At 39.7% G+C, this 12,800-nt stretch overlaps 1 protein-coding gene across 1 annotated transcript in view; it reads left to right on the forward strand.

Moving 5' to 3' along the window:
* The window catches only part of LOC129088580 (contactin-associated protein-like 4), an 89,330-nt gene that overhangs the window by 17,674 nt on the left and 58,856 nt on the right, over window positions 1–12,800 (forward strand). Inside the window, exon 2 of the mRNA XM_054595938.1 lies at window positions 5,968–6,078. Within this exon, the coding sequence (XP_054451913.1) occupies window positions 5,968–6,078 (111 nt within the window). The remainder of the gene's footprint in view (window positions 1–5,967; window positions 6,079–12,800) is intronic.

A 12,800-nucleotide genomic window follows, 5' to 3' on the forward strand; every position in this document is an offset into this window, starting at 1 on the left:
CAATTAAGTCGGGCCACAGGCAGCGTGAGAACAGATACTGGCTCCTGTTGAATAATTCAGCAGTTTTAATCAGCTTGTTCTATCTACCAGGGCCAGAATATAAATCCAGCACGGTGTGTGCATTAAATTAATAAAATAAAAAGAACATTTAACTGATATTTTACGTTTGCTGTTGATGCTGATTTTTTAATGAGGTCATTATATTTGTTTTCCTCATAGTTTTCTCTAGTTTTAGTCTCACACCATAGTGAGGACACAGTCTCTCATTTAAGATAAGATAAGATAAGATAAGTCAATCCTTTATTAGTCCCGCAGCGGGGAAATTTACAGGATTACAGCAGCATAGAGATAGTGCAAACAAGAGACATAGTAAGTAAATAAGTAAAAAAAATCCACAATAACTAAAAATATTATATATACAGACAGAATTAGTGACTGGAGGTGACGACGCTGTGTTTCAATCATTGAGTTTGATAAAAAAATGTAGAATGTATATTTATTTTATCCTGTTTATTCATTTTACCACTACTGCACCCAAGTCCTCCACAGTATTATATTTTATATATATATTATTCCTATATACTTCAAATTTTTTACTTGAGGGATTTTTTTAAATACGTTTTTTTTTTAATCGTGCAAATTTCCCCGCTGCAGGACTAATAAAGGATTACCTTATTTTATCTGATCTATTGTTTCATTTTAACATTGTTAAGAGGCGTCCGAGAAAATATTTTCATTGCCAACAACTGCTCCAGCTGTTGAGAACTTGTTGACATCAGGTTCGCCATCAAGAAGAAGCTTGTGAATATCTTGTGAAACCACCAATGGCCAACCCTACAACATCATTGCAATATCAATATTGAGGTATTTGGTCAAAAAAGTTGCAATATTTGATTTTTGCCATATCGACCAGAATTAACTGTGACTAGTGTTCCAGCTAACCCGGGCTTGCTTTGCCAGATTTAATACAGTGCAGGGGTAACATGCTCATACAAACTGAGGAGGCTGGTGTCACTGAGACATCCTAAAGTCTTCAGTATCATCAGATTATCTTTATACCACAAAAACTGTGTTTGTGATGAACATTACTTGGCACAAGCCATAAATGGCCTCTCCATCTGGCCAAGTCCACAGTAGAATTTTTTATTTTTTATTTATTGTGCAGAAAAGTGAGTACAAAAGACGTGGAGACAAGTACATGAACACATATACGACCTAAGACAAAGTAAGACAAAAACAAAGGGGACATAAGCAAACTGAGAAGACTAACATAGGTTTAGGCTGAGGAGTATGAGAGTGAGAAACGGAGGACCAGCAAATTGTATGTAGATGGATGTGTGTGTGTGTGTGTGTGTGTGTGTGTGTGTGTGTGTGTGTGTGTGTGTGTGTGTGTGTGTGTGTGTGTGTGTGTGTGTGTGTGTGTGAGTATGTGTGTGTATGTGCGTTTGTATCCATCTTATGTGTGATCCGGTTAACGGGTGAGGGGTGTATATTGAGGTCGTAGGTAGTAATATGGGATATATTTAAATCTGTACATAAAAAAACAAATTCTGTACATGTACACAAATATCCCTATAAATATCTATATACACATAAACAAAAACATTTTTATTAATAAAAAAAATACAAAAAAATGGAGGCAAAATAGTAGGAGGGAAGAAGAACAAATATACATAAATTACTAAAAATAAATCAATTAAACAAGACAGAAGGAAGAGAAAAGAGAGAAAAAAATAAATATAGACATACATATTACACAGTAGAATTTCTGTGCCAGTGCAGCCCTGTAAAAAGTTACACAGCACTATTTTTATATTTTTATGTTTATTACATCCTGGCAGAATCTCTTGGGGTCAAACTGGAGGTAGAAGTTGTGCGGATTAGTAAAATGAACATTGACGTCTTCTGCTTGAGGATGATTGTTAGCGCTCTGGAGCAAAAACAACCGTTTGCTGGAGCCTCATTATCCCGCTTACTGCTACACGCTCTGAATGGACAAACAGGTCGGCCCGGCTCACACTGAGTAGCACTGGACTCTGGGTTTGTGGGGCTTACAGAGCTCTGAAGTGCAGGACCTTCTGTTCACTGCTGCTTGTGGAGGTGATGGATGGAGCTCATCGGTATTCAGGGTCTCCAGCTCCGTCATGGACTCCGAGGGCACTTTGTTATTCAGAGAAACAGTAAAGAAGTGGACAATGGGAGTGGATGAGCTGTGGCCTCCCTCTCTGTCTCTCCTGTGCCAAGTACAAGTCCACCTATCACGTCAGTCGTGATTAATCGTGCTTGACAGCGCCAAGGCCTCGGCGCTCCAAATACTTTTTTACAGACTTTTTACTGCCGTCAGATTCACAGTTTATTCACCCTGAATGATAGAAGTGACACTGTGGATGAATAGATGGACTGTAGGAGAGGTTTGACTCCTTTCCCCCCCTTAAATCCTCCTCAGGTACCAGAAATGATTAAACATTAATTTGATGGGAGGATATTTTATTGTAGATTAAAAGCCATTTCCCATCACTCAGATGTCAATATAATGGTTTCCTGGTCTTGTGAGGGAAGTTCTGCATTACATTTATTTAACTTTTTTCTCCTCAGGAATAAACGTCCCAGTATTAGGTCAGTTCATACTCTTATAATCTACCACAGTAGATTCAAGACAGCGTAATCACTTCCTATGTTCTGTTACAGGCTGAGAAGTCTTCTTCTCAATCACTTCTTCTCCGATATTTTCCTCCTGTTTCTTCATATTAGGCTCTCTAGTGTCTTGGAAATGACAGACATCCTGAATCCCTTACTCTTGGTTTGAAGTACTACTACTTATTCAGAAATGTCAACTTCTTTCTTTTGTTATCTTCCTAAAATGTAAAAAGCCAGTTGAAACTCTCTAAATGTACCCTTGTTTAGATGTTGAGTGACAGAAACAGAAGGGAGGTGCGTTTGTTTTCCGGTTTGTGCGTGGAGGATGAGGCTGCAGTGGTTTAGTATTCAGGAAAGACGTCTGTCTCACACAGCCAGGGTCGGTGTCGAGGTTCAGTGTCTGCAGAGTCCAGCAGGTATTCAACATTTAGCTCCTTTTCCCTTTGAGTCGTCCGTGTTTGTGCTTCACTGGTCACAGTGTCAGGGACGCCGGCTCTTAAATGCCAAAGCTCAGCTGAGAGAAACCTAAACTGCTCTTCTCTCTCTCTCTCTCTCTCTCTCTCTCTCTCTCTCTGTTGAGTGTTACCTCAGCGAAGCTGTGCTCTCAACACACATTATCTCCTCAGAGATTACAGCACTCGGCATTGGAGAGAGGCGTCCCTCTCATTTCACCTCTTCACACTACTGTAATTCACCTGCTTTTCACGCTGAGGGCTCTCCCACTACCACAGTAGCAAGTGTCAAAGCCTGCAGGGATAAAGACTATCAGGAGGAGAGGCAGAGGACCAAAGAGCTGGAGGCCTTCTGATGACTGTTGAGTAGCTGGAGCGCATTTAAAGCAGTGGAATTAAATATGTATGAAGCTCAAAACCACTCTGTTACGAATGATAGAAGTCTTAAAGGCCGACTGTAAAGAGCCACTGTGAGGCTCAGTCTGTGTAATATGACTGTTCATCAGGACTCTTAATGATAACTGCTGTAACAAACTGTCCTAAATTGACTTCAGACTCAGTCAATACCAGATCATTACTTCATCAAAGAGAAACTACTCAGAGCCACAGAGTCACCGAGGCAAAGCTGGAGGCCTTCTGATGTTTTATTAGCAGCTGGACTGACTATTTAGAGGCTTTAAAACTCTACATATGCAAATATGAAACCTCTAAAGGCTCTAAGTGTAGCGTTTTAACATCGATAAAGCAGTAACAACTACACTGGCATATCATTTTAGCCCCCTCTCACCAAATAGCGTATGAATGTCACAACTATTTGTAAGTCATTTTGCATGCAATAAGTGTGCTGTTATTGCACTGACTGCAATGTAATACATCCATGTCACTATGATACACTCTCTACAAGTATAAAATGTGATAGAGAGACCAAAAATGGAAAGCAGTTGTGGATGTCGATGAGTCCTAAAGTTTGTTTTCTAATAGGACATGTTCGCAAAGCGGTCTTTTTTTTTTTATAAATAAAGACTTGAAGTTTTTGATATTCAAAATCTGAATATCAAAAACTAGTATATCATTACAAACAATGCAATAATATCCTCCAAAGAAAGAGTAATAAGAAAGGCAGATCTAACAGTGTCTCATTTGTCAGTTGAAGGAGATATTTGACAGCACGAAGTGGCGTATGTAGGCATTTCAACTAAATAAGACCTCAAGATAAATAATCCAGCACTGTTGTGAAATCTGTGTCTCTTTACATGGAGAGTTATTCCTCTTTTAAAAAAGTGAAATCATCAGGCCGTGGTGGATATTTAGAAGCAGATGAAGACCTTGTGCCGTTGTTGAGGTGAAGTGCTGTACACTAATGTTGACGGAGTAATCGAAGCTAAAGCCTCGTTGTCAGAGTTGTGGGCTCGGATCGGACCGCAGTGTGAATCATAATAATTGCCTCTTATCTCAGCGGTGGAGAACAACATCCATTAACAGAGAGGCTTTAGATGGAGGCAGCGTTAGTTTGGCTTTAGCTTACAGTTCGGAGCTCGAGGGGGGAAAAGAGCTGTGAATATTTATCGAGCTGATGTTCATGAGTCTGTGTGAATGTATGTGTGTTCCTCATTAAACAAACACTTACTGTTTAGTATATTATTCCTCCCCAGTAGTTATTAAATGAGGGAAAAACCTGCATTAACACATCCCCAGTGAGTCTATTTGAAAATTAATTAATTAACATTAATTTACAGTCAATTAAAACAAGCCCAATTAACATAGTTTATTGCATCATGTATAATATATGAAGTTTTGTCATCCACAAACAATCAAAGTGTTACACGTGAAGGTTTCTTCTTTCAACACTGATTTGTCTCCATCAGGATCCAGCCAGTCAGGACGCCATTCATCTCCACAACATGACATGATTACTACATTCATTCATCCACATTATTACTCTGTTCATTCATCTAATATGGAGCCATTACAGCTGAAAGACCTGTTAAAGCTGCTTCTCAATGATTAGACTGCACTCTGACACTCACGTGATGATGGTCAGAGACTCCACAGGAACGAAGATGAAGCTGTGAAAACCTTTTGTTTTTTATTTGGAGGCGTTTGCTTCTTTGTGTTTTAGATTATTTTAAGAAGCCCATTTGAAATTACAGTGGATGAATGCTGAAATGCATGATGGTCAATTTAAAAGCAAGTGCTGATGATTTTCATCTCTCAGCATCAGTTATTCACTCAGTCTCAGAGATGGAGAATAATAATAACCTCCAGCTGCGTCTGATATTGTGATGTCCTCAGAGTGGTTTTTACTGTCAACCTCTGCTCTCTGCTGTGATTTCCACTCTGGAGAAGAGTTTTTTTTTCCATCTGCTTTTATGATTTTGACCCATAAAATGTTTATACTCGTGCTAAGAGAGGAGACGTTCCCGTATCAAGCTGCTGTTGTGAACCACTGAGAGACTGCAGCGTGATGTCAAAGGCCTGTTTTTTTTTATTTAGCTGACATTAAACCTGCAGCTCAATGGTAAAACTCTACTTCTCATCATCTATTGAGGTAAAAACATGTGATGCTCCTTCCTCTGTTTTTTTCTGGTATTCTGCTTTTCTGTGCTCTGTCACTGATGCCAGGTGTTGTGGTACTTCTGTTTTTCCATTTATACTGTTCTGAACCTCCTAAAAGATGAGTAGATGTATTTGAATGGATGGATTTTAGATTTGCAACCCGTTTATTGCTTTGAATATTGCTTCGAATTTTGCATGTAATTTTAATACAAATCAGCGTCTGAAAAGTGAATACAGATTGGATTTTTCAAAACGTAGTCATTACATAAGTTTGAAGCTCTAACCATGTATGCTCGCTTTTTTCTTTGTGATTGGTTGACAGAGGTGTGTGACGGCGTGCTGGTGTCCAATCTGCCGCCATCGTCCTTCAGAAGTTCGTCACAGCTGTCCAGCAGTCACGCGCCAGGCTTCGCCAAACTCAACAGGAGAGACGGTAAGGAAAACAGAATGAATTATAGACTGGAGGATGTGTGATGAGTGGGAATTAAACATGGGATTTTACAGCATGGTTTGGCTGAATATTAGACTGCATCGTCCACCTTGCATGATACGACTGTACTGTACGTTTATGGGTCCAAACGGCTAATAATATTGGCTCCTGTCATTTGCAATATGCCTACATGGCACTTTCTTTATACGTTGATGGATATAACTTATAACTGTTGATATGTTATTAGTTAAAGGGGCCTGAAGTGGCCATTTCGAATGTCACCAAAAATGTGTTATTGGTTGTCATCAGTGCATTTTTGAAACTTATACTTCGTGTATGCATAGTGTTGTCACTTTTTTGCTGATGTGAACTTATATTTCGTTGAGATGATTTGCTTGTAGTTGCTCCGGTAACTTCAGTTGCGAGACATTCCCTCCTGTGTTACTGAGGTTCTCCTTATCAGCAGACGAGCTCAGTGCAGGAAATATTCTGTCTACGCTCAGGACACAAAGTACAAAATCTAACAAATAGGAAAGATTTTACTGGATTCACAAAGACTGCCAGACAGTTAGCTAGTGATTTGTTTAGAGTGAGGCAGAGGCTCAGAATAATTTATAAGAGACAAGACAAAATAGAAGTAGGAACAAGAAATAGCTGATTTCCCCCTCTTTATTCTCTAAAGATGATTTATCCCAGAAGAATGCTAGTGAATGTTTGTCGGCCCAACATAAACCCCAGCAGGGAGTCCTGTGCTGGATGCCGATGTGAGGCTTTGATAAAGTGAAGATCACGGTTTGTTGTGGAGCGTTCTGCAGGGAACGGGCTTGAGCGTGCTTCATCCGGACATCAAAGCCCAGAATCAGCTGGGAGGGTGAGCTGGGTTTTAATCTGGATCTGAATGATTTTCACCACCTGGGAAACTAAAGGAAGCAGAACCTGCAGAGCACGGCCCAGTCCTCAGTCTGTTTGATGGTCGAGACTTTTCTGCTAAACGTGCTCGTAAGCTCACTTTATTTGCTGATGTGTACATGCAACAACCAAACTTTTAAATATTAATAATAATAATGGTAACAATATTGTATCGCACTTTTCTTCACTATGTTACAAAGAAAAATACATTAAATGAAACAAAAATAACTAAAAAGGTGCATTTAGTAGAGGTCCGATCTCAATCAAAAATACAAGCAAAAATTGCTGAAAAGAGGCCAGAACGCAATAAAACACCCAAATTTAGGCAGATGGCTTCATGTAATGTGATAGGGCTCCAAGATTGCACACTGTCTGACTGACAGAAGTAGGTGTTAGCAATTTTCTTATTTTATTTTTGTACCAGCGAACTGTGTAGTTGAAGTTGGGAACATTTTAGCATCTTTCAGCTCATTGTTTTGGTTTTACAACCCCCACATTTGCTGCATTGATTCCCTTTCATTGCTCTCAGCCTTATTACCAACTGACTCGACCCAATCCAAAAAGCAGACTGACAAAGTAAGCAGCTGGAGAACATAGTGGAGCATTTAACAGCTAAACAGCCAAACATTTCCCTCAGGAGTTGGTGACCAAAACAGAGCTAAAATAAATATTGTACTTCCATTCATCAGGTGGACACAAACACAGATAAATGCTAAAAAAATGCTCCATAACCACTGAATTTGTATATAAGAAACTGTTTTGCTGACATGTTCATCATATCAACTTTGCAATATAATAACTTCACTACTGCCGTTTTCAAAATGCAAAGCTCTCACAGTTCCAGCTGTTTGCTGAGGAAATCGATGAATAAATGAACGTCTCCGTCTCATCTTCATCTCCCGCTGCTGCCGTTAACTCTCTGCCTCGTTCGGTCGCTCTCCGAGGAGCAGCTTTGCTTTCAGTTCATTTACTCACTAAATGAACAGATTATCAGAGCGCTGCTTTTCCACCTAAGAGATAAATGCAGGTATTTTGTAAACAGGCTTTATAATCCTAGATTTTCTATAATAACAATATAATGGAATTTAATTAAAATGTAATCATTTACTTCACTGTAGATGTTTCTTTATTTCTTGTTGACAGATTTTGTTTACAGTTTCTGTTTTCTCCTTAGATGCATTCAAAACGTGGCTGATGCAAAACACTCGATTAGGACTACATGCCTTTACACACCGGGGGGATTTGTTTTTTTTGAGTGTAAATAATTTGCATGTTTTTGTCATGAGCACTTTCACACAGGAGGCGAATATTATGCTGCAAGAAAAGAGACGTAATTATTTTATAGAGCAAGTTATATTTTCTGATCTTTCACACAGCAAATAAAGACATCAACCAATCAGAATGGGTTGAGTTTTGACCATATTCATATTTACATCAACTTTTTATGACTTCTTTCAACCTTGAGAAGGCAGCACAGACCAGATCCACTCCTTCCATTATTATCTTTTACAATAAACCCTTAGACAAACAACAATTGAAAGTTGGTATTTGGCATTTTTGTGTTGATTATTCATCAAGCCCCCAATGTGTAGAGGCCTTTTGGTCTCTTTTAAGATTTGGCTAAACGTAATCATTATCTGCAGCACAAAAGTGTATTACACAGGTGTGTTTTGAATGAGTAGGATTGGTGCAGCTGGTGCTAACAGACTAAAATGGCATCACTGTTTAAAACAACAGATTTTGTATATTACATGTTCAGTAGAATAACATATTTAGTGTTGAAGGCTATCTTTTTAGTCACTCACGTAACTTCAGAGTGACTAACGACTAAAGGACTCTACTTTTCACTTGAGTTAATACCTCCGTAAACACAGTGAACAATAGTTTATGGTCTCATTCGCTAGTTTCAAGTCTAAATACAGCATGAGGTTCATTTAGTAAATGATGGTCCCATTTAGAGTCAAATAGACCATAAAGCAGGGTATGCTTTAAGGTCCTTGGTGATTGACAGGTCTCTGCCAGAGTCTTTTACGGCATCACTCGTCACTAGGTCACTCCTCCGCAGTTCAAATATGGTCCCTTCCGTTCACTGGTTGCAAAAAACAAGCTGAAAATGGTCAAATTACCAAACTCGAAGCTTCAAAACCAGAGTCCACAAACCAATGGTTGACGTCACAACGACAACTTCCACTTTCTATGGTCGGGACACTAAAAATACACATAGGAGTCCGTCATCTTGCTCAATCTTTCTCAACATGAATCAGAGATGTTGTTTCCTTCATCTGGCACTGGTAATTCACAGCCAGTCCATACAGTCTTTGTTGAGACCAACAGTATGGCATGGTTTAACAGATAATGACGGGCTTAACAGGCAAAGGCTTCAGCTGAGATGGTCCAAAAATTCCCTCTTCAAGGTTCTTTATTGCCACACACACACACACACACACACACACACACACACACACACACACACACACACACACACACACACACACACACACACACACACACACACACACACACACACACACACACACACACACAAACGATGCTTATCACACAAAGCATAGCAGTGATAAGTGTGTTTGTTTGTCTAAATCATGCATGGAGATTCTCTTTTATACATAGCAATTTCTTTTGAAAGGTGGCACATTCAATATTTTTCTCATGCACATCCTCTGGTCCCAGGATTTAAAATCTCTCTGCAGGCGGCTGATTGGAGATGAATGTCTCTTTCACCGAGAAGCTGCTGGATGATTGACTCACTATGTTGGGCTTCCCACCGCTCTGTTAAGACCCACGAGTCTTTCTCATTCAGCATTTTGATTTCCCATTTACACCTTTTATTTTTAATTTCTTGCCCAGCATCTTTTATTTCTCCATTTCTTTCCCTTCTACATCCGTCTATCTTCCTTGCTTTACATTACTATCTTTTAAATGGTCTTCTGCATAGATTTTGTTCTGATGTAATCATAACTTTCACTTTCCCCCGCAGACATGTTTTCATCTGTTAGACCTCATTTAGCCAGCTCTTTCTTACGGTTTCTTTTTGTCGGGCCACAGTGACAGTCAGTGATGCTGAGGCAATTATGTTGGAATCAATTTCATAAGCAATTATTATGCCACAGTAATAATTTTGTAACTAGACTAGATCAACATGTTCTGGTTGTGTGAATGGATTGCCCACTAATTGATTTACATGCATACGTCCAGTTTGTACTTAATTGTAAGTTCCAGTGTTACACTTAAAACTCCGGAAATGTGTTCGCCTGCAAGATACATCCGATGTTTTCCAGCCTCCCATTAGGCTCTCTGTCCGTCTGACATGTTATCAGGTTGCTGAAATTACCATCCAGGCTTGGTATTCTCATGCAAATTACGAGCTCTCAATCTGCGCCTGCATATAAAACAGTCTGTCTGTTACATGTCTCTCTTTTATTCCTTCAGCTACCTGTTCACTTCCCTCTCACTTTGACGGCTCGCCTCTTCCTCTGCCTGTCTGGCATTTTCCATTCCGCTTGACTCTTCATTTTACTCATGTCTCTCTCTTCGCATGTTCCCGTCTGTGCTCTGTAGCTGTCAGGTGGAATATCGGTGCATTATTAATGATTCAGCCGTCCTTTCTTTACTTTATCCTTCCATCCATCTGTTCCTTATAGCGAAGCTGATGTCTGGAGTGGACTCGCGTCACGCTTGGTTTCCCTTCAGTGGTAAAGCAGAATAAGGGCTGTGCGGCCCTGACCGGCTCTTCTCCTCACCTGTTACATACGCTACCCGAACTGCTCTTATGACAAGAGGAAGACAAATTGAGTTGGTTTCGGGTGTCAGAGCCCTTACAGGTGAAGTGGATTACTGAAGTATCAGGAGAGAAGAGAGCAGCGAACCCACCTCAAGTTTTGTGAAACAGAATTAGCCCTTCATCTTTCAAGATAAATGAAAGTACACCCTGTATATCAGACTATATATCAAGAGGTTTTAACCTCTTGCCATTTAAGGCCCACTTTTGATTGTTGAAAAAATTGGGAGGACCACCTTCCAAAATGAATTTGAATAAAACAACATAACATGGCAGAAAAAGGAGACAGAAATAACTGGGCTATATTAAAGTGTCATGCTTCTGTCAGCTGTAATGACTAAAATAAATGTACTTCCTACCCTCACCTACATAATTTAATGTATTCACATTTCACGTGTTGGAGCTTTTACTGTTGTAGGGTGGCCTCCCACATCACTTTTTCAATCCATTTTATGTCACGGCATCCCTTGGAACTTTAGCTAACAGTAGTAAAACACCTGATTATGCGTCATGATTGAAGAGCTGGTATTCAAACCTAACTGAGCATTGAAAATATGCTATGTTTGAATCATTGTGAATTCTGGAGCACATTTAGACATTAGAAAATCATCTTACATTCTTACACTGACAGATACAGAGAGTCGACCGCAGGAATGGAATAAAAAACTATGTCTTGTCCAAACTGACCAATCATACTACTGAGGTCTACATATGGTATTCCTGTAGCCGCTGTTGGCTGGACTTGTAACTATATTTTTTGAGTAAGTGCATACTATCCTCTGCGTTGCCTACAGCTTTGACACTTCAGGGAAGAGGATCCAGACACAGTGGCAGAGCACGCTGGATTAAAGGGACTTGAAGTTGTCCATTGATGTATAGTTGACAACATTAAGATAGTATGAAAAGGCACACTATACGGTGGCTCCATACAAAGGCTATGATGCTCTGACACATAATTATACAATATATCAGGCTTTGATGTCTAAGTGGTCAAAAGTTCTTCCCTTCCTTTGCCCTAAATTTTCAAATATTCAACATGATTTTTTTAAATATATCTGTGTGGTGAAGTCAGATGTTCAAATATGCCTGACAGGCTCATAGACACAGTTTGGACATTCAAATGAAAAACTATTTCAGCACAGAGGAAAAAATACAGCATTGAAAACTCATTATAATATAACAGTTTCCATTTTCTAGTTAAGCATAGCTTCTCGACATCAGTCATTCAGATTGCACCACCACTTAGTGATGGAACTGGCGTGGTAAAATCCAATGTGACTAAAATGCAGTTTTAACAGTGAGAACTGGAAATTGATAGATAATTAGCTCTCACTCTTCCCTGGTTGGTAAAGCCAATGACAGAGGAGTTTGTAGTTCAAAATGTTTGGCAAAGCAGTGATGTCAGACCTCTGACCATCATTAACACATTTCTCAGTGGCTGGTTAAAGTCGGTTCCTTGACACTAGACACTACACACTAGAGACGGAAGGAAAGCAGGGATATCTGTTTGATTTATAGTGACAGCCGTGTCGGAAAGTGTTCAGACCGCCAGCCATCTCTTCACTTCCATTTCAATTATATCCGTCATGGTGGACACAGTAAATCTGTGTAACGTCGCTCTGACTCTGAGCTGTTTCCTTCCAATTCCCTCTTTTCCTTCCCCAGTCTAATCTTCATGAGTAAAGGTCAGAGTGTCTGCTCTTTTCCGTTCCCCTGTCACTGTCACGTCTGTTAGTCAAGTGCTTATTAGCTTTGGCCTTTGGATCTTTAAAGATCAAGCTCCACCAGCCGCCAGACCGATTCTTTTCCACGGCTGAGTTTTCCTCCTCTGTTGCCACCACACATTGTTCAGAGAAAAGGTGAGGGAATACCGAGACTCAGTCCCACTATTCACTTTCAAAGTTGGTAGTAATTTGTTACTATCAATTCAGCACGTAAATAATGTGCAATGGATGGATTTAGTCATAATGAAAATACCGAACAAAATATCGATCTCCAGAACATTTACCACAGGAGCTTT

The sequence above is a fragment of the Anoplopoma fimbria genome, chromosome 3 (assembly GCF_027596085.1).
Source record: "Anoplopoma fimbria isolate UVic2021 breed Golden Eagle Sablefish chromosome 3, Afim_UVic_2022, whole genome shotgun sequence".
NCBI lineage: Eukaryota > Metazoa > Chordata > Actinopteri > Perciformes > Anoplopomatidae > Anoplopoma > Anoplopoma fimbria.